This window comes from Mesoplodon bidens (genome assembly GCF_964165515.1).
Source record: "Mesoplodon bidens genome assembly, contig: HAP1_SCAFFOLD_1607, whole genome shotgun sequence".
In the NCBI taxonomy this organism is placed as follows: Eukaryota; Metazoa; Chordata; class Mammalia; order Artiodactyla; family Ziphiidae; genus Mesoplodon; species Mesoplodon bidens.
Genome location: NW_027672254.1, coordinates 1 through 21,609, shown reverse-complemented (window position 1 = coordinate 21,609; position 21,609 = coordinate 1). Strand labels below are relative to the sequence as shown.

The 21,609-nt window shown below is 42.4% G+C and overlaps 1 protein-coding gene across 1 annotated transcript; it reads right to left on the bottom strand.

The window, feature by feature from the left end:
• Positions 1-344: 344 nt before the first annotated feature.
• LOC308610417 (mitogen-activated protein kinase kinase kinase 5-like) lies at positions 345-21,356 on the bottom strand. The gene is made up of 8 exons (XM_081259561.1): positions 21,159-21,356; positions 18,580-18,757; positions 17,841-17,861; positions 14,719-14,896; positions 14,460-14,628; positions 8,613-8,798; positions 4,892-4,997; positions 345-753 (listed from the first exon to the last, which is right to left on the bottom strand). Exons 1-8 carry the CDS (start codon positions 21,300-21,302, stop codon positions 698-700), a joined length of 1,038 nt encoding a protein of 345 aa, XP_081115687.1. The 5' UTR covers positions 21,303-21,356; the 3' UTR covers positions 345-697.
• Positions 21,357-21,609: the final 253 nt, after the last annotated feature.

Below are 21,609 nucleotides of genomic sequence, written 5' to 3'. Positions count from 1 at the left end.
ACAGATACTTAATGTTGCCAGTAATCCACAGGCTGATCCTTGATGACAAGTGGGAAAATAGCCTGAGAAAAAAAACTCTTAAGGGGCTTGCACTGTACTCTCTGTTCTGTGTGCTCTTTTTCAGAAGAAAGAAGATTGAACACTTTTTTTTTACTTTTCATTGTGAAATAGTTTTAGGATAACAGAAAAGTTGCAAACACAGTACAGAGAGTGCCTGTATATCCTTTAGCAGCTTGCCCTAAACTTAACATCTTACACAATTTTGGCACTATTAACAAAACCAGGAATGGATACAATAGTATTAACTAATCTATAGACCTTATTTGAATTGCACTGGTTTTCCCCAGAATGTTCTTTTTCTGATCGGGGATCCCACACTGCATTAGTTGTCATGTTTCTTAGTCTCTGCCAATCTGTGACAGTACCCTAGGATTTTTTTCTTTCTTTTATTCTTTTTAATAAATTTATTTATTTATTTTTGGCCGTGTTGGGTCTTCGTTGCTGCGTGCAGGCTTTCTCTAGTTGCAGCGAGCAGGGTTACTCTTCATTGTGGTGCACAAGCTTCTCAGTGCAGTGGCTTCTCCTGCTGCAGAGCACGGGCTCTAGGTGCACAGGCTTCAGTAGTTGTGGTATGTGGGCTCAGTAGTTGTGGCACGGGGGCTCCGGAGCCCAGGCTCAGTAGTCGTGGCGCACAGGCTTAGTTGCTCCGCGGCACGTGGGATCTTCCCGGACCAGGGCTCGAACTCCTGTCCCCTGCATTGGCAGGCGGATTCTTAATCACTGCGCCACCAGGGAAGTCCTAACCCTAGTATTTCTTTATCCCCCATGATCTCCTTATTTTTGAGGAGTACTGGTCAGTTTTTTTTGTACTGTGTCTCATTTTTAGTTCACTTATGTCTTGACATGATGAAGTTGTGGCTCTGCATTTTTGACAAGAATACCACAAAGGTGATGTTGTGCCCTTCTCAGTGCATCATATCAACAGGTACATAATGCTGATGTGTCTTATTACGAGTGATGCTTACCTTGATCTTTTGATAAAGGGGGTGTCACTGTTTTCTCTTTGTAATTAGTAGATATCTTGTGGGGAGATTCCCCAAGACCATTCAAATATCCTGTTTCTCAGCACACTTTTGTCTACTGATCTTAGCAGCCATTGATTGTTCTTGCTTGCAATAATTATTACTGTAATGTCTGCCTAATGGTGATTTTCTATTTCCCTCATTCCTTCTACATTTATTAATTGGAATTCTACTAAAAAAAAAAGAGCTGGTGGGCTTCCCTGGTGGTGCAGTGGTTGAGAGTCCACCTGTCGATGCAGGGGACACGGGTTCATGCCCCGGTCCGGGAAGATCCCACATGCCACGGAGTGGCTGGGCCCGTGAGCCATGGCCGCTGAGCCTGCGCGTCCGGAGCCTGTGCTCTGCAATGGGAGAGGCCACAACAGTGAGAGGCCCGTGTACTGCAAAAAAAAAAAAAAAAGAGCTGGCCCTTCTCTTCCATATAGTTATTTATTTAATTACTTATATCAGTATGGACTCATGGATATTTAGTTTATTCTATGGGCTATAATCCAATACTATTATTCTTTTATTTTAATTTTTGCTTAATTTGTTCTGGCTTAGACTTTGGGCAACTCCTTCAAGCTGTCTCCAGTGTCCTTTGAATAAGCTTCCATCCCTTGGGGGCACTTCATTACTTTCTGCCATCACAGTATGTTCCAAGTTCATCTTGTATTTCCCCTGCCCTAGGCCTGGAAATCAACCATTTCTCCAAGGAGCTCTGATTCCTTTTATTAGAGAATGGTGTTTAGAAACTAAGATCTGGGTTCTCTCAGCAAACACATCTAGGAAATGTATGTATTTATGATGGTATACTTTTGAATCTGTTGGTTTCTTTGGCATGTTTTTTAAAATTTGGTAGGTAAATTGTAGTATTTTGTCATCTAAAAGGAATCTTTATCAGGGGACTATAAAGAGAGACATTTTTAGTGTTTCTCTGAATCTTAGTTGTATAACAAAATCTTTAGGGACATTTGGAAATTTGATGGAATTGTCAAATGCTTGAAATCAATTCCTCTTGTTCATATATTTCATCATTTATATGTTGGTGTACACTGAACATTGTCTTCCCCTATCCCAAGAGGAATATGAAAAAATACTTTCTTAATGTAATTCTCTAAAATTTCCACTTTTTATTTTATTTTAAAAATTATTACTATTTTTTTGGCTGCACCACATGGCTTGCAGGATCTTTGTTCCCCGACCAGGGATTGAACCTGTGCCCCCTGCAGTGGAAGTGTGGAGTCCTAACCACTGGACTGCTAGGGAATCCCTTTTTTTTTTTTTGGTCCACTTTTTAAAATGCTTCCAAACAGTCATTTCAGTTGTCATCAGAGACCCCTAGTGGCCTCAAAGAAGCCAATTCACAGTAGAAGGACAAATAACTTTCCTTAGCAAACCCTTTGCATAAAGAACGTGCCTTGCTCTGCACATGGCTGGGTTGAAGCAGTGCCCACCACGGGGACACCCATGCGAGGAGACATGCCTCGCTGCACTGTCCCTGTCACTCTCTATAAACTTAACAGTGTTTCACCTACAGTGTGATAATCAGTGTGCTTTATAAACTTTATATTTTGGAAGAATTTTAGATTTACAGAAACACTGCAAAGATAATACTGAGAACTCCCGTGTACCTTCCACCCAGTTCCCCCAGTACATCTTATGTAACTGTGGTACCTCTGTCAAAACTAAGAAATTAACATCAGTGCAGTACCAATTGTATTAACTAAACTACTGACTACTTTCAAATTATGCCAGTTTTTCACTGATGTTCTTTTTCCTATTCCAGGATACAATCCATTGTATTTAGGTAATCAATTTTAAAAGGATTTTTTTTAGCAAAAATTAGATTAACAGATTATTTATATGCTAGTTAAATTATTTCAAAGTATAATCCCTCCTCTCCTCATTTGAGCACTCTTAATTTAGGTTACTACTGGATATAACTCATGGCCTATACCTATCGCTTTTACTGACACACACCTAATCTCTCTCACCTCTTGTATCTTTTGGGTTTATAACCCCTCTTTGGTACATTTCCCACATCCAAGCTTATTCCAGTGATCAACCATCTAAACATAAGTATGTGCTGACTTCCTTAGAGCATTACAGTAGGTTTCCAACAGCTTTAGATTCCTCAGGTTCACATCCAACCGCTAGTCATGCATTTCAAAGTCTCTCTAGGATTTTTTTCGAAGTTCTGCAAAAATTTTCACACTAATTTGTTATAACCAGGTGAAACTCATTTACTTATTGTTTCAACCAATATTTACCAGGAGTCTATTATTTTCCAGGCACCATGATGGACAGTGTGCTTAGCACAGAATAAAATAAAACAGACCCTCTGATGAGGGAAACAGCTATTAGACAAGAAAATAAAAGCAGTTTCTGATTGGTGCAAGTGTCACCCATGGGGTAAAACCATTTCCAGGGAGAGAGAGGGATGGCGGAGCCTACTGTAGACTTCGGGGTCGGTCAGGACTCTCTGCAGAGGCATGCTGTAACCCAAGACCCGAAGAAGGTAAAGGTACAAGAATGCAAAGGTAGGTGGCAGGAGGGACGAGGGGTGCAGGTGCGCTCTTTAGAGGATGAGCAAGTTCAGGGATGTTAAAACTTCTTCCATTCCTTCCTTTCATAAGAAAGAAATAAGTTAATTCCTCACTCTCAAACCAAACAAGGTACTCTGAGAGAAGAGAGGGAATTCCACAACTCAGAAGGGTTGATGATAACTTAAAAGTTTGTGGTACCATTTATAAGTAACATAAAATTTAAAATGTTTCATACTTTATTTTTTATTTTTTTGCGGTACGCGGGCCTCTCACTGTTGTGGCCTCTCCCGTTGCGGAGCACAGGCTCCGGATGCGCAGGCTCAGCGGCCATGGCTCACGGGCCCGGCCGCTCTGCGGCATGTGGGATCTTCCCAGACCGGGGCACGAACCCATGTCCCCTGCATCGGCAGGCGGACTCTCAACCACTGCGCCACCAGGGAAGCCCCCTACTTATATTTTTAGATTTCTATTTTAGAACACTTTATAATACATGTAAAATTAGTACAATAGAACATGTTTCTAATTCGTATATCTAAATCAATCTATTTCTCTATCCACATCCACACAACACACACACACGTATGGTGGAAGAGAACTGCTTAAAATTTTTATTAATGGGTACACTATCAAAACACTTTGGAAGATTGTCTTAGAATATGAATACATCTCTCCCTTACTCCATAAAACCGGGTTTCATGAACACTACCCCTTTTGTATCTCACTGCAAACACAGCTAGGACCTGTCTAGCCCAGTGATTTCTAAACCGGGCTGTGAATCAAAATGACCTGGAAGCTGGATGAAAATCAGATTCCTGGGCTGTATCCCCAGCAGATTCTCACCCAGTCCGGGATGGAGCTCTGAAAGCTGTAATTTAAAGAGCTCCTTACATCACGCAGTTCATTACATCACTCAATGCACTGGCAGGTGTGGGAACCACTGGTAAAGGATGACATGGGAATATGTTTTGTGGGCACAGATATCTGTATATTGAAATGCATATGTAGTTGGGTCACCTGTATAGTTGTCTCTTTGTCTTCATATCCAACTATGCTCTTTAAAGACAAGGAAGCAAGTCTTCCTCACTCATAGTAAACGTTTTGCTGGGTGTACCATTGCTCAGACTATATGCACTAGATAAATATTATTTGGTGGCATTGAAAGATTAAAAAAAAAAGGTTAACCTGGTCTTAAAAACAGTGAGGAGACACCATAAATGATAATGAACAATAATTGAAAATATCAAACACTAAATATTTGCCAAGTAGTTAAGTATTTCTGACCTGGAACCAGAATGGTAATGGCTGTCTGCACCGCCTTTCGGATGATACTGTCTAAGGCAAACATCCAGTGTGGCTTGATATTATGATTCCGAAGAACTTTATTGACCTGGAGGAAGAGAGTGACATTTGGACTACTTTAATATTTAGTTGCAAATAACCTAGCTGATGCACACATCTGGACGTCATTCCATCAACAAAAATAACTAAAAGGTTTCTTTACCTTGAATGGTGGATAATTTCTTTATGTCAGCGGAAAACAAATGCAAAATTGCCACTTCAAAATGAAGTTTGGTGATCCTCATGTAAGCAAGTGAGATACACCGCTTAAATGAAAGGCAATCTGGTTAAGTGGGAATGTTGCCTCTTTGGGACTCAGAACCTGTAGCTTCCCGCCTTTCACGATGTCAGCAGATTGGATGGTGGAAGCGGTAAAGGAGGAAAAAAAGAGTCCAAGGGGATTTAAAGAAAAGTAATTGCTATTCTTTTTTGTGTGTGTGTGGTACGCGGGGCTCTCACTGTTGTGGTCTGTCCCGTTGAGGAGCACAGGCTCCGGATGCGCAGGCTCAGCGGCCATGGCTCACGGGCCCAGCTGCTCTGTGGCATGTGGGATCTTCCCGGACCGGGACACAAACCCGTGTCCCCTGCATCGGCAGGCGGACTCTCAACCACTGCGCCACCAGGGAAGCCCATAATTGCTATTCTTAAACGTTATAAATGCTGTTTAACACAATCAAGTGCTACAGCATACTCTGGTGACTTGGAAACACCAGTAAGGGGGGAATATGAGCACATACATGCTACCTACAGATGTGCCACAGTGCATGCCTTGTTTTCCTTCCCACGCTTCCTTTTATCTTTTTTTTTAACATCTTTATTGGAGTATAATTGCTTTACAATGGTGTGTTGCTTATATCTTTTTAAACGGGGGAATAATCTGCCAAACTATTCCAGAAAAGCTGTTCACATTAAAAACCTTTGTTGTCAGGCTATCTTTTTTTAGTGACTAGTAATATTTCACATATTTAAGTAGACACTGAAGTAGATATATGCATTACTTTTCTTTTTCTTTTTAAAAATTATGGTAAAATACACGTAACATAAAATTTACCATCTTAACCATTGTTAAATGTACAGTTCAGTGGCTTAAGTACATTCACATTGTTGTGCAAGCATCACCACCTTCCATCTCCAGAACTCTTTTCACCTTGCAAAACTGAAACTCTACACCCATTAAACAACAATTTCCCCTTGCCCTCTCCATCCAGCCCCTGACAACCACCATTCCACTTCCTGTCTATGAATCTGACTATTCTAGGTATCTCACATAAGTGAAATCATACAGTATTTTTGTGTCTGGCTTATTTCACTTAGTGTAGTATGTCAGAACTTCCTTCCTTTATAAGGGTGAATAATATTCCATTGTATGTATAAGCCGTGCATGTTACCTTTTAATTTTTATTTATTAAAAAAATATATTTATTTATTTGGCTGCACTGGGATCTTTAGTTGCAACATGTGGGATCTTTAGTTGCGGCATGTAGGTTCTTAGTTGTGGCATGCATGTGGGATCTAGTTCCCTGACCAGGGATCTGACCAGGGATCAAACCCGGGCCCCCTGCATTGAGAGTACGGAGTGTTAACTACTGGACCACCAGGGAAGTCCCCACATTACCTTTTTAAAAATAACTTTTATCATAAGGCTAAGAGAGGCTTATCTAAAATTTGAGTTAACTCCACTAATTTCTGGTTGACATGGGCATCTAAGAAAAGAGGCTATTTTCCCAACAGGGCTCTGACTCGAGATCTAAGAAGAAGCTGGGGAGAAGGGGACCTAGCTGTAATCTCACACCAAAAGCTGGAGCTCCAGTTGCTTATTCCTGCCCTTGGTCCATCTTCATCAAAATCCCCCAGTTTAGACGGCAGTCTGTCTGAGGAATTCCTCAGAGTAGTTGCTCCTAAGGAAGCGAACCATTGCTAGGTTCCCACCTGTTCTAGGAAGTCCTTTCAGACTGAGTTTTGTCCTGGTACTTTCATAAAGGACTTGCCTGTTTATTTGACAAATGCGGGTATAACATTTAGTAACTAAGAATATTTCTCTCAAGGGTCACAAATAGTAAATGGAAGAGGGGTCCTCTATCACCATGACCAGCTTCTCATAGCCCTTCATTAAACAGTATATTATATCCGGCCCATTCTTTGGGTTCATTCCCATCCTGGACAGTGAGTGAGCAAGAACGGGGCGTGTGTGTGTGTGTGTGTGTGTGTGTGTGAGAGAGAGAGAGAGAGAGAGAGAGAGAGAGAGAGAAGAGAGAGAGAGAGACCTGGCCTGTGGCCCAGGATTACAATTTACCCACTCTCAATCTGAATTCTACTCGCCTATTTGCCTTCCAATCTCTAGGCTGGAAGCCAAGTGTGTAGGCAAGTAAAAAGTCACTAAATTATTTCATTTGGTTTGCAGATGGCTGGGGCTCGCTAGCTACAGAGTGAGTGTGCCTTTAGCATTTAATATTAGTGATAGGCTTTGCTCTCATTTTCCATGACCCCAATCGAGTCAGGAGCGTTGCCCTGCCCACAGTACAGCACAAGACTGAGTGGCTACCACAGAGTTCCTGAGAGCACAAGTGGCCACTGAAGGATTACAATTTGGTTTTAAATCAGGGATCATTTGATGCACCAAATGCAATTGTCAAGACATCGCCTATGTAGGAGCAATAAACACATTAGGAGTGAGTCAGTTTGGGGAATTTAAATAAAATTATGCAAAGTGCTTCCCTATTCACATGACAGGCACTGTCAAGAACTCTCTCTCTCTCTCTCTTTTAAATTTTATTTTATTTATTTTTTATACAGCAGGTTCTTATTAGTTATCTGTTTTATACATATTAGTGTATATATGTCAATCCCAATCTCCCAATTCACCCCACCACCATCCCCCCCCCCCCGCCACTTAAGAACTCTCTTATTTCAGTCTCCCACACCTTGTAAGGGCCTTCCGGGAAGGACCTCAGGCTTTTTTTGGTACACAGTTCCACAAATAAGTCTCATTCAAGAATATCGCATATGGTTTGAATCAGGCTTCTGGAAAACTGGCTTCAAGTTTGTGTTGCATAGCAACTCAATATGAGAGAGAGGAATCCTCAGCAATCTCTCACCAGATCCTGTGAATTAATTTTCATCCAGTGATGTCTTGTGCTCTGAAGTATATTGATGGCTAGGAAATAGTGAATATTTATTAAACAAGTATGTTTAAAATGTTCTGCATGGAAACCACAGCAGGGCGGAAAAAAATTACCGATCATTCCTGTCTGTACGGTTACATTTTTCTCAATGACCACTAGATGGCATGTCTCATATAGAATTAGAAAGTGCAGGACTAAAGTGTGCTCTGTTGCTAAAATCATCAAAATAAAAGTGACTGACTACATGATTTCATAAGAACAAAGTGCAGCCATGGGAGATGTTTGTGAGTTTTGTTATTTTCCATGGTGTTCAATTTTATGTGTATCTAATCTGGGGAGATACAAGATTACACACCAAACAACAAATCTGGTGCTTTGAGGCACATGGACAGGCAACCATCTCATACTTATTTATGATCCAAAGAGAACAGAATTGAACAAAATTATTAAAGAAAGAAAAGATAACAACTTATGTTTTTATCCTATTTTTCCGACTAATTTTGGCTGGAGTCTGCGGGAAAACATGGACAAAATATACTTACAGCATCTTGAAAACTGAAGAGCACCACCTGAACTTGACTAATGCCGTGGCTGTCAAAGTCCAGCTCCAGCTTCAGCTTGGACAGGGTGGTGGCTATGATCTTCCGGTCCGTGGACCTCACAAATTCTCCGAGGCTTGCGACGAGGGTTGTGATGTGCTCCCACTTTAGTTTAGGTTCTTCGGCCCCCTGTGAATAATAACCAATAATCTGTCTGTCGATCAGATGTATCTGTGCTGGATGTATCAGCCATGGGTCTGCCATCCCAAAGCCACTGCCAAGAAGAACTGGGCTTAGAAATGCCCCCCTGCTAAGGGGAAAGACCATATTTGAACTATATGGCTCCTTCCCCGGCAAAAAAAGAGAAATAATCAGACTTTGGGAGGAAAGGCACCTGCCCCATACATTGTCTAACAGTCATGTTATAGTCAGATAGACAAAGCTCTGCCCAAACAGGGACAGGCCGGGGCCATAAGATTCCACTCTCATAAATTTTAACTGAGAGCTAAAGAGAGATTCAGCCATAGGATCTCAGGCTCAAAGTCTGCCCAGAGAGATAAGTCATAAAATAGGGGCAATGGGACTTCCCTGGCGGTCCAGTGAGAGATAAGTCATAAAATAGGGGCAATGGGACTTCCCTGGCAGTCCAGTGGTTAGGACTTCGCCTTCCAATGCAGGAGGTGCAGGTTCAATCCCTGGTCGGGGAGCTAAGATCCCACATGCCTCATGGCCAAAAAACCAAAACATAAAATAGAAGCAATATTGTAACAAATTCAATAAAGACTTTAAAAATGGTCCACATCAAAAAAACTTTAAAAAAATATAATAAAATAGGGGCAGGAGTACATCCAGTTATAAGGAAGGAAGGAAGCAGAAACATCTGAGTTGAGAATGATGATCAGTAGGGAGAGAAGTGGACAGAAACAGCAATGGCACACCAAGCGGGCCAGTAGCAACCGAGCCAGAGGAGAGATGTACAGACTCCTGGGACTTGAAGGCCCTTGGAATCACACTCTAGTTTCAGCCTGTGTGAGGCTCAGCTAGGCGCCGTGGTTGGAATTAACCTGAAGAGGCCACTTCCCTCATTGCTACGTGTGTCTGCCTACATGTTCCCAGTCCTTCAACTGCCCTTAAAGCGCGTCAATTCCTTGCAGTCAAAAGGGGCTCGCTTCAGACTCCATCCGGGAAACCTTTCCTTACCCACCGATAAGGCAATTAGTTATAAGAATGGACCAAATGGATGACTTCACATATTAAAAATTAAATACAATATTTAAACAAATTCTCTCCCTCAAGCTGAACTTTTTTTTACTTTGAGCAAGGAACATTACTTCCTTAAAGGAAACATAGTAGGATGTTATTTATCCTCATTAAACCTTAAGAAACAACTGGATTTTTATTATGCTCATTTCTATCTCATATTGCACATTTTGTTATTGCATCTTTAAAGTTAAATTCCTCAGCTGGGCTGTGAAAATTACAATTTCTAGGAGTCTATTAAAATAAAAGAGAAATGTCCCATCAAATTCTTTCTCTCAATATATTTCCATTTGGGAGCTCCCTCTCATGTTTATGTTTTGATGAGAAAAGTTTATATTAAAAAGCTTGAAAACTGTCATTAAGGGAATATTTTAAAATCAGACTGGGAACAATTATAAACTTTGTTTCTTTTCTTACCACAAACTAAATTACAACCAAAGTAAAGATGCATAGGCAATATCACAGTAACATGAAAATATGTTCAAGAAGAAAAATGTGAGTTATTCAGAAATTGGAAGCTTATCTTAGTGAAAAAATCAGTTATGTGTTTGCCAGCAGTTTAAATAGCAATCATTTTTTGGACATTAGCTTTGTTTTCACAACAGAAAAACATGCTCCTTCTGGTCTTTGATGCCACTGCCCTACAAAGGAATGCTGTCTACCTTGGGAAATGTTCTTCTGTCTGGGATATTTCATCACGTACCTAATGGTTATTTCTGTTCTCACTCCTGCCTCCCCGTGTGCACTCATCAACTTGCCTTCATGAACAAGCATCTTAGGTACCGGGTGAGACTGATTCAGTATCAGAAAGTAGCATCTGACAGGGCGCCTTTCCTGAGCACTCAGAGGACCATCACAGATTCTCCTGCAAAGGGGCTCTCTCTTCTTTATCCCTTAAACTTCCTTAAAAATGGTGAGTGGATTTCAGAAGGATGTTACAGATTGAAAGGGCTTTCATGGGCCGCTTTGAGGACCTGACCAACATTTACCTTTTAGTCTTGTTCTAAAGGGTAGGCTTAAATGTAAAGATGTATCTATTAATAGAAATATTTAATACAATGAAAAGACTTATTTCCATCTGGTAGTAGAAGAAAATTAAAGATACTAGATAACTGTTATTAGCCTGCTTGATAATGATAATAATAACAATAATAGTTAACATTTGTAGAATATGTTCTATTATTATTGCAATGATTCATGATCTTAGTTACTCCTTATAGCAACCCTATGAGGTGAACACCATTGTTTCTTCTATTGTATGGATTAGGAAATTCAGCCTCAGAGAGGTTCAATAACTTGCTCAAATCACACAGCCCTTATGTGGTGGAACAAGGCCTCAAAGTCAAGTTGAGGCTGAACCCAAGCTCCTAATCATTACCTTCTGTTGCCCCAATCAGCTGGATAAACCAGCAGTAACCTTGGGGCAGGACCTGCTCTATCACAAGATCACCATGGGATGCCACAGGAAAGGGTTCATAGAGTCCCCAGCAGTACAGTCAGAAGCACCCTGTCTATCCCTTGACGATTCGGATTTACTAAGTGATTCTGACCCCAGAATCACTTCTAGTCCCCATTGGTCACTTCATGTTGGTGCACTGAGGCATGCCCTCTGACAATTGCTTTTAAGTTTTTCTTTCTCCTTTTTTTTTTTTTTGCGGTACGTGGGCCTCTCACTGTTGTGACCTCTCCCGTTGCGGAGCACAGGCTCCGGACGCGCAGGCTCAGCGGCCATGGCTCAGGGCCCTAGCCGCTCCACGGCATGTGGGATCTTCCTGGACCGGGGCATGAACCCGTGTCCCCTGCATCGGCAGGCAGACTCTCAACCACTGCGCCACCAGGGAAGCCCCCTTTTCTCCTTTTATAGAGAACATTCAGGCGTGCTTAAAAAATTAGGGAGTCACAAACACTTGAATAGGATTAATCAACTCCAAATTTAAGAATTTCAGCATGGTCATGGAACCTGCCAGGTTCTTTGCTGAGGGCCGGGACAATGACACTAACCAAGGCAGTCCCTGCCCTGATGGACCTACAGTCCAGCAGGGAGACAAAGAAAACCCCCAAACAAGCAGATACTTTCTGTATTAGAAAAGCACACTCACTGGGGATGATTACGAGATTTAAGCAATCCCTGTGTTCTGTGTTTCTGACCTAAAACAGAAGCCTTCATTCCACAGTGGCTGTTGGTGATTCCCTCCCCCAACCCAATCCCTGTCCCCTCCCCTGGTTTATGTTTCTCCCAGCACTTGTCACCCTCTGGTGTAGCAGTGGGGAGAGCAGTGTGGTACTTGACAGCACAGACCCTGGAGCCAGGCTGCCTGTGTTCAAATCCCGACTCCGTCACTTAGGGCTGCATGGCCTCGGTGAGTTACTCAACACCTCTGTGCCTCTGTGTCCTCATCTGCAAAATGAGGATACTAATAAAACTAGTGCTGTAGGACTACTGTCAAGAGGATTAAGTGAGTAGAGACACAGGAAATACTAAGAACCATATCTGGCCCATAGAAAGTGTTTGCTAGTATTACTATATATCTACCATATAGAGAAACATATATGTAACACACATAGTATATGGCAACATATAACTATATATTTAACTATATTTGTTACTATATATTCAACTACATGTTTACTGTGTTTTTATTGCTTTTCTTCCTCCACTAGAATGTCAGCTTCAATGGGATGCAGATTTTTTTTCTATTTTGCTCACTATAGTGTCCCCAGCACATAGAACAGTGCCTGGCATCTAGTAGATGCTCAATAAGTATTTGTTGAATGAATGACCTCCAATGACTGCCCAGTTGTTCCTTCCATCTAAACTTGATTCCCCTTCTTATCTTACACCATCCGATTCTCAGTCCTTGAATGACCACAGTGAACAGACAGAAAGGAAACAGTGACAGCTAAAGGTTCCACACTGCTTCTGTCTCCTCCACGTCTCCAGGTTCTTGCATGGCATCCTCAGCACTCACTCTACCTCCAACTCAGAGGCCTGGCTGCCCCGCACCCCAGAGCACCAGCTTTCTGGGCCTCAGAATCCCTGCTCACTGGAGGCAGCTTCCCTTAAGGACCCAAGTTAGAGTTTTCCCAGAACCTGGAAATTTCAGTTCTCCCCGTACCCAGAGACCTTGCTGACACACACATGGCCTTTCAGCTCCTCCTATGGGATCTAAAGATGTGAACATTCAGAATTCCTAAGGCGACGGAATCAGCAGAGAAACTTAGTGGGGTTCTCGAGACAAAGACAAGCAGGGGCTATAGAGCAAGAGCTGAGAAAGAGAGAGCCTGGCTCCATTTACATCCCAATAAAAGCTGAGAACAGGTAAACTGCTAGACTGACACTAAAACTTGACCCCATCCCTCCAGCTCCATCCTTTTTTGCAGCTATTTTCCTAGGACAGAAGGGAGGGAAGAAGTTATGTGTCATCCACAGTGATCACAGAGGGACAGGTGGTGGCCACAGGTGCTAAAGCAGGTACACAAGTCCCTGACGCCAACAGAACTGAAAGAGGATGCAAGTGTCATGTCTGGGCCAAGCATGTCTGGGAGGTTTTCACCCACAGGGGGCCTGAGCTTCTGCTCCAGGCACAGGAGGCATCACCTACAGCTTGGAGGTGGGGGAAACCCTATTTCCACTGGGGCAGAGTTCGGAGGGGATTCTTCCTCATTTCTGTAAACAGAATCCCAGGGAATACATTTTCCCAGGTATTATGGATGAAACAGTGCCATTCCCCCCACCCCCCAATTCCCATTTTTAAGCCTTAACCGCCAATGTGACCGTATTTGGAGACAGGGTCTTTAGGAGGTGATTAAGGTTAAGTGAGATCATAAGGGTGAGGCCCAAATCCAATAGGATTAGTGTTCTTATAAGAAGAGGAAGAGACACCAGGGGCACACAGAGAAACGAGGGCAGGTGAGGACACAGCAAGAAAGTGGCCATCGGCAAGCCGAGGAGAGAGGCCTCAGGAGAAACCAAACCTGCCAACAGCTTGCTTTTAAACTTCCAGTTTCCAGAATCGTGAGAGAGAAATTTCTGTTGTTTAAGCTACTGGGTCTAAGGTATTTTGTTACGGCAACTTAGCAAACAAATACACCAGGGAAAACGAGTTTGACTGACCAGCTTTGTTTTTTCATAGCACGAATGGCCTCCTAGCACGCTAGATAGTTTACTTATTATTGCCCATCACCTTCCATCTAATTGTAGCCCTCCAAGCACAGGGGTCTCTGTTGAATTTGTGATGTTTCCCAAATGCTCAGAGGAGCCAATGGCAGGTACCCTCATGCTAATATCAAAATTAGCAGTTCACATGGCTCAGTGCATGTTTATTGATTGAATGAATAAACAAATGAATGAAGGGTGAAAAGTCTTGTAGGGACCAGCTGGAACTTCATCAACATGAAAATTTTGCTTCTGACTTAAAAATAGCTTATGTTCAAAAACGCAGTTTCTGTGTTAGGGATCTGTCTATCCCTGGTTTGTTTTATCATCAGGAGAGCAGCAGCTTCCTCATGTCTTCACATCACGTGTGACAGTTCCAAGTGGTTACGACACTGTTAAAATAGGGGAAATGAAGTCTCCATGAGGGGTTTTACCTGAGCCAAAGATTCCATTAAGTTTCTCACAACTTTGTCTTGGTCTTCCGTCAGGATCCTGTGAAGCGTGGCCCGTCTCTCACTGTCCTTCCTCAGCATAAAGAATCCGGAATCTTTTTCTTCAGGAGAAGGTGGAGCACTGTGGTCTTCAAAATTTTCGTCAGGGATGCTGTAATAATTCAGACAACACAAGTCACAATTTTCTTCACAAAATGACACACAACATACTTCTCTCACCCAAAACAAGCCAGGTCTTTACCCCAGAAAGAGCGTCCGTACTCCTTTGGCATCTTTTTCTCCGCAGGACTTGGCTCTTGTTTTGAAAGAGAAGGGATCCACCTTTAACTCCATGTCTGGAGAAACTGAGCCGTACTCACTGCTACTGCTCGTGTCCTCCACCAGGACAGGCACTGGCAGGGAGATGCTCCTAAGATACTCTGCGTGTCACGAGAGGGGAAAGGAGACGATTAATGCGTCTAAAAACGTGCACACACAGACACACCTATTGAAAGACAGCAAGATTATTTGTCAAGTGTCTCGTTTCAGTGAGTAGCAAAATTATGCTTCGAAAGAGGCTGGTCGTGGGACCACGGTGCCTCCCAATGCTCAGTGTAACCCATGCAGGGGGTCGGTGAGGAAAGGGCCTCCTGGGCTCTGAAAGGAGTATCTCAGGGGTGTGAAACTGGAGGAAGCACCAGGCCCAACAGTTCTGGGTTCTGAGCCCTTCGTTTTTATTGTCCTCCTATTTGGAAGGTCATTTATGAGTCTTAGTTTTCATATCTATAAAATAAAGGACCAGATTCATAATTTGTAAACTGCGTGCCTCAGAAGTTTAAGGTTCACCTATTTCTTGGGGCTGCCTTGGATGGGGTGAGTAGGATTCTGTGATTCTAGAACACAGGTTCCAACCCTGTTTTCCCTGAAACAAATATGTTCTTTCAGTCATATATCAGGGCTCTGCTTAAGGATTCATATTAAAAAAAAGGTTCTTTACTAAACACAGATTTTGGAAACTAATGGACTAGATGATCTCTTAGGTCTTTCCCAGTTCTCAGACATTATGATTCCTATAACAAATGTAAGCTTTTATTTTATTTTGATGGAGACTGAACTGGCACAATAGGAGGTACCTACGTTTCATCAAATACTGGTTTTAAAATAAGTAATTTTTGCCAGAAACATCTTTATCAAGCAAATCAATGTCTCAGGCCAAGAGGGCAGAACAGAAACGGATGGGTCACTGGGAGATAAAAAAACATCCGGAGAATTCAGGAGGCCTGGAAGAAGCTCTGAGAGAGGAGGAACAGGAGGGTATTTAGGAAAAGGAGAGGGGAGGGCTTCCCTGGTGGTGCAGAGGTTGACAGTCTGCCTGCCGATGCAGGGGACGTGGGTTTGTGCCCTGGTCCGGGAGGATCCCACATGCCGCGGAGCGGCTGGGCCCGTGAGCCATGGCCGCTGGGCCTGCGCGTCCGGAGCCTGTGCTCCGCAACGGGAGAGGCCACAACAGTGAGAGGCTCGCGTACCGCAAAAAAAAAAAAAAAAGGAGAGGGGACTTTTGGACTGTGGTCTACAATTCTAAACGAGCCACTGGGGCATGGGCAGGCCAGAGCAAGAGGGACCAGCAATAATAGTCATAATAACCACCTTACGGCAGTTGCTAAGCATCCCACACGTGTAATCGTATTTAATAATTACAAAGACCCATGGGCAGGTTGTCTAATTGAATCCACTGGACAGATGAGGTGACTAAGGGTAAGTCATTTCCAAGGTCACCCAGTTAATGCGTGAACCCAGCTCTGACCCCAAAGCCCATCCTCTTAATTCTGACTCTATAAAACCTTAAGATTCTAAAATATCTTTTTTTTTTTTTTGGCCATGCAGCACGTGGGATCTTAGTTCCCCAATCAGGGATCGAACCCGTGCCCCGTGCAGTGGAAGCACAGAGTCTTAACCACTGGACTGCTAGGAAGTCCCTTAAGATTCTAAAATATCTTAAGTTAGACTCTAAAGCCAGAGCAGAGTCCCAAATGCTCCTGAGTCATCCTGAGTGCAGAGGGGGGAGGGCATGTGGGAAAGGTGACCCAGAGTTGAGCAGGTGGACACCTTCCATCTCATGCTTGTTCTAAGGCACATGCTCACCGAGAGGGCTTGTGGGCAAAACTATCAGCTTAAATTCTCTCTCTCTAGCTCTCTCTTGCCAAGTGTGTATAGTTGAGTTCACATAATTTAAATATGTGCGTGATGAGAATGTTTCCTAAAACAAAAACCGACCCATATGGAAGGGATAAAGCTATCATGCATTGAGCTTCTGGGCATGGCTCCAGCCTCTTTTGGTATATAGTTTTTATTTTGTTCTCAGAACTAAATCTGTCAAGTAGGTACTGTTCTCAACAGAATACCTGATGAAACAAGTAAATTGCTGCATGTCACATATTTAGAAAGTGGCTCAGTTGGGATCAGAACCAACTTCCAACTAAGTCCAAAGTGAATCAACTTCTGCTTAAGTCCAAAGTCAGTGCCCATTTTATGACACCAAAAACACGCTGGTCGGGAGGCTGTGGAGCACCCCGGGTCCACCTTGTGAGACGCAGTGACTGCCTTCCGGCGTCTAGGCTGCTTGTGGAGAAAGGAGGAAAGGGAGGGCGTTCTCTTCACAGAGTTCTCCTTGACTCTCAGAATTCAAGGAGGAATCTGGAAAGGCTGTGGCCAAGAAACCCCAATTACTGGGCCTCTTCTCTGGGCCGAGGCACCTTAAGGAACCTTAAGGAACCTGCAAAAGCCTGCCCCTGGCCTGTGGAAGAATGCACACGACACTCACAGTGAACAATTAAGCCCCCTGCCTACGTGATCAACAGCTCATCCAACTTAGGAAGAGCCAAAGCCATGGTCAGTTCTTTCCTGTTCCTTGAAATGCATTAGTTGATCTTCCTAGAGCAAATTTACCTTCCTAGTTATGATCTGCAAAGGCCAATATTAAAAATCACAACTTGTCCTGACCAACTAAATCCAGAGAGAATATAGGACGCCAAAGGCGATGGAGGAAGGTGTCTGGCATTGAAATTTTCCCCAAGAAATCCATTAGGTGGTCAACTGCCTCCTCAATAAGAAAGCATGGACTCCTCTCAAATTGAAGATTTCAAAAACAGAGTCCCCGTCTTCCATTTAGGGAGGAACAATGGAAGCCTCTCTCATGCAGGAGGAAGGCGAGGGGTTTTCTGAAGGAAGGAACCCAGCCAGGCTTGCAGCCACACATCCTTAGTACCCAGAGGAGCCCCTCCATGTAAGCAAGAAGCAGAGGATGAGGCTCTCTGACAGGCAGTCTAGAGCTTAACTATGATGCACCAAGCTTCGGCTCAATGGACAATACAAAAATAAACTCACCATTCGATCCAGCTGAAAGAGCTGTGGAAAGAAAAGCAAACACAGCAACATAAGCAGGCGTTGGGTTTGTTGTTAAACTAAGAAATCAACAAAAGATGAAGTGAATGCTTGAAATGGGATTGATGTCCTTTCCAAACATTCAGTCTGCCCATGACATCCCACATAGTCCCCAAAAATGCTAACAACAAACGAATCATTTGCATTTTTTTCTTTTCTGAAATGAGTTATGGAAATTATTGCAAAAAGACAATTTATATTTTTACACTGCTATTTTATTTATAACTGGCAATCTTCTCCTTTTTTCTTTTTTGAGGGGGGTTTAGTTATTCAGAAAGATAGTCTCCTCTAAGAGGCAATGAGTATTTTCTACTACCTAAAATTAAAAGAACATATTATCTAGATGGCTTAGAAGTTTAACAGCTCTGTAATAGCCCTATAGCCCATCTGTGGCGATTTGGAGTTTCAGCTTGAAGAGGCTACATTTCACCCCTTTAACTTTGATCTTTGTATCACCAATGCTAGTATACAGATGCTTATATTCTAGTTCCCTACTAACCATGTGATGGAAGATTATTATGGGTGAGGTCCTAGCATTTGTGAAACTGATGGTATCACTGCTTCCTGAGCAGTTTTCAGTGATGTCTTTAAGCAAATTAGCTTACTTCTGGAAAAATCTTCCTCCTTAAAAGTTTAGGATTTAGTGACTCTGACCTATACCCCCTTCAAGGCAACGACATACCTGAAAGCTTAGGTTGTGTCTTTTTCTTTTTGCTTGAAACTGTTAAGAACTCATCCATAAGCAAGTCGTTAGCACAGACTCTCTTGTCAGCGTCTGGTTCAAAACATTTCAATATGAACGCTTTGGCCTCTGCCGACATGGACTCTGGGATCTCCGGGTGGACTTTAAACATTCCCACCTAAGACACAGCACAACGTGACTTCTGAGTGACCATCTTATCCCATGGGCTCTGGGTCCCATAACCTGGTCACCTAATGCAACAAGCTCCTTTATCATATACTACAACTTCATGGCTTTTCTCAAAGTGAGACAGGACGTGTTTTCTGTAGGTTATGGAAAGTTTCCAGAGCACATCTGTACGTTTATCAGTGACACAGGCATAGTAATTAGCTTAAGAGAGTAGACTGCAGCACTGTGAAATAATAATTCAGTCCTCAAAGCTTTGTGCTTGGCTTTTCCATTCATGAATTCACCGAACACTCCCAGCAGCCCAGTGGATTAAATATTATCCCTGTTACAGCAATGAGAAAAATGAGGCTCACGGGTGTGAGGTTATATGCTTATGGAAAGGCACATCTGGTAGCTGAAACTTCATTTGTTTGGCTTAAAGCATATGTTGTTTCTCCTGTGCCATGGTTTGTGAAAGTTTTCCCTGTCTCAAATTGCCTACATTAAAAGAGATATTTAAAAAGACTTAAAATGGGGACTTCCCTGGTGGCACAGTGGTTAAAAATCCACCTGCCAATGCAGGCGACACAGGTTCGAGCCCTGGTCCAGGGAGATCCCACATGCCGCGGAGCAACTAAGCCCATGTGCCACAACTACTGAGCCTGCGCTCTAGAACCCGTGAGCCACAACTACCTAGCCCGCATACCACAACTACTGAAGTCCGCTGGCTAGAGCCCATGCATGCTCTGCAACAAGAGAAGCCACCACAATAAGCCCGCGCACCGCAACGAAGAGTAGCCCCCACTCTCCGTAACTAGAGAAAGCCCGCGCAGCAATGAAGACACAATGCAACCAAAAATAAAGAAATAAAATAAATAGATAAAAATACTTAAAATTACACAGTTTTCCTATAACAATGAGAACTTTCTTCTCATTGACGTCATTCTAATTTTTTTTCAGTAATGTTTTCATGTATTTAGTACAGAGAAAACTTCCTAAGGAAGTTTTGCTATAAATAGCTTATATGAATTTATTATTATATAGATAATAAGATATAATTATCTGTAATAATTATAAAGCCTTTACTGTGTGTCAGCCACTGTCCTAAGTGCTTTGCACATATTGTCTTATCCACTCCTCAAAACCCTTTTATTAGATAGGTACTATTTTTATACCCATTTTATAGATGAGGAAACTGAGATACAAGAAGGTTAAGTAATTTACCTAAAGTCATCAAATAGTTTGACTGTGTCAGAGCCTGGATTCAAACATTGCAAATCTGTGCCAGAGTACGCTATCTCATCTAAAGCATGTTGTATAATAACCCCGGCACCGTGTGGGTAACAGAGGAGCATTTCAGAGTGAAGTCCTAGAGACTGGTGAAAACTTGAAAGACTGGCCAAGAAGAGAAAGACATCCATTCAGGTCCAGAAAGGCAGCTCCCGGAGCAGCTCTCATTGTTCTTTCAGGTTTGGTTACACTACTATTTCTGTATCAGCAGTAGCCTATCATATTGTCTCTTAAAGTAAACCAAGCTTTGTACAAACACAGAAGGTATGTAATACGTGGTCCCTCATAAGAGGCTATTCACAAATGGAGTTAGTACTAGAAACACAATCAGTGGCAGGGAAAGGAATAACAAATTATGATCAAAAGTCCGATGCCTTAGAGAATAGCAGACATGTGAGCTTTACTTCTTGGGAAACAGGTGTTCAGCTTAATGTTCCTCTGGCTTGGTGGGGTGGCAGGTGAGGACTACAGGGATTCATGAGCAGGTCATTGTTTGCCCAGGCCCCGGATGGTGAAGCTGTGGCCCCTGGGCTCTCTCAGGCCTATTTGCATATCATGTGCTCCCTGTTTTGAGAGATGGAGCTGCTTCCTTCCCCCCCCCAAAAACAGTTACTAATGGGCAAATTAAAAGGCTAGAAGAGTAGATAGATGAGAATAAGTTTAATGTACTTAAAATAGCAACTATGCCCTTTTATCTAAGGAGCCTTCAAACTATTATGATAGAGGAGTAAAGGAAAATATGTCTTTAATACCTAAATGGATAAAACATGTTTTTATATCTCCCTCAGTGGAAGATTTTTCAGACTGTGTTTCCCAAAGAGCTTGAATCATCTTCTGTGGAGTGATGTGTTATTTATACTGCATTGTGAAAGGGCAGTCACAGGAAGTTACGCTGAATCTCACTTTATAGTTGGGAAAACTAATATGGAGAGAGATGCTCCATGTGAGGCAGAGGTGTTGACCAGGGGGAGTGAATCTTGAACTTTATATCTTAGATTGTGCTTACTTAGGCTCCTTTCATTTTACCTTAAAAAATATGACATACACACATGGAACATCCAGAAGCTATGAAGAGCTTTAACCACTGGTTTTTAAGACATTTAAGACATATGAAATGTGACCTTGAACATAGCTGCTTGTGGTTCCCCCAGTTCGTAAAAGGGTGGTTTTCCAGTGGCCATTTCAATGATTGTGCAGCCCAAAGACCAAATGTCTGCTGCTTTCCCGTAGCCTCTTGGTCCTTTATCTATTATTTCTGGTGCCATATACTGAAGGGTACCTGCACATAATTCAAACACAGTTACACTTTAAAAAGAGAAAACAGATGAACACCTAATGACAGTTTCAATTTCTTTATATAAATAAGGTAACTTTAAAAGCATGATTCGGAAAAAAAAAAAAAGCATGATTCGGGTCTTAATAGCACATCTTCTTTGAATTCCAGTTTTTTCTGCTGTTAATAAAAGGGGAAATAGCAGTTTTCATAATGGATTTCATTGGTGACATAAAAATAGCATACTAATATTATCTGTTTACGAATAGATACTTTCTCCTTTCCTAGATAGTTGATTA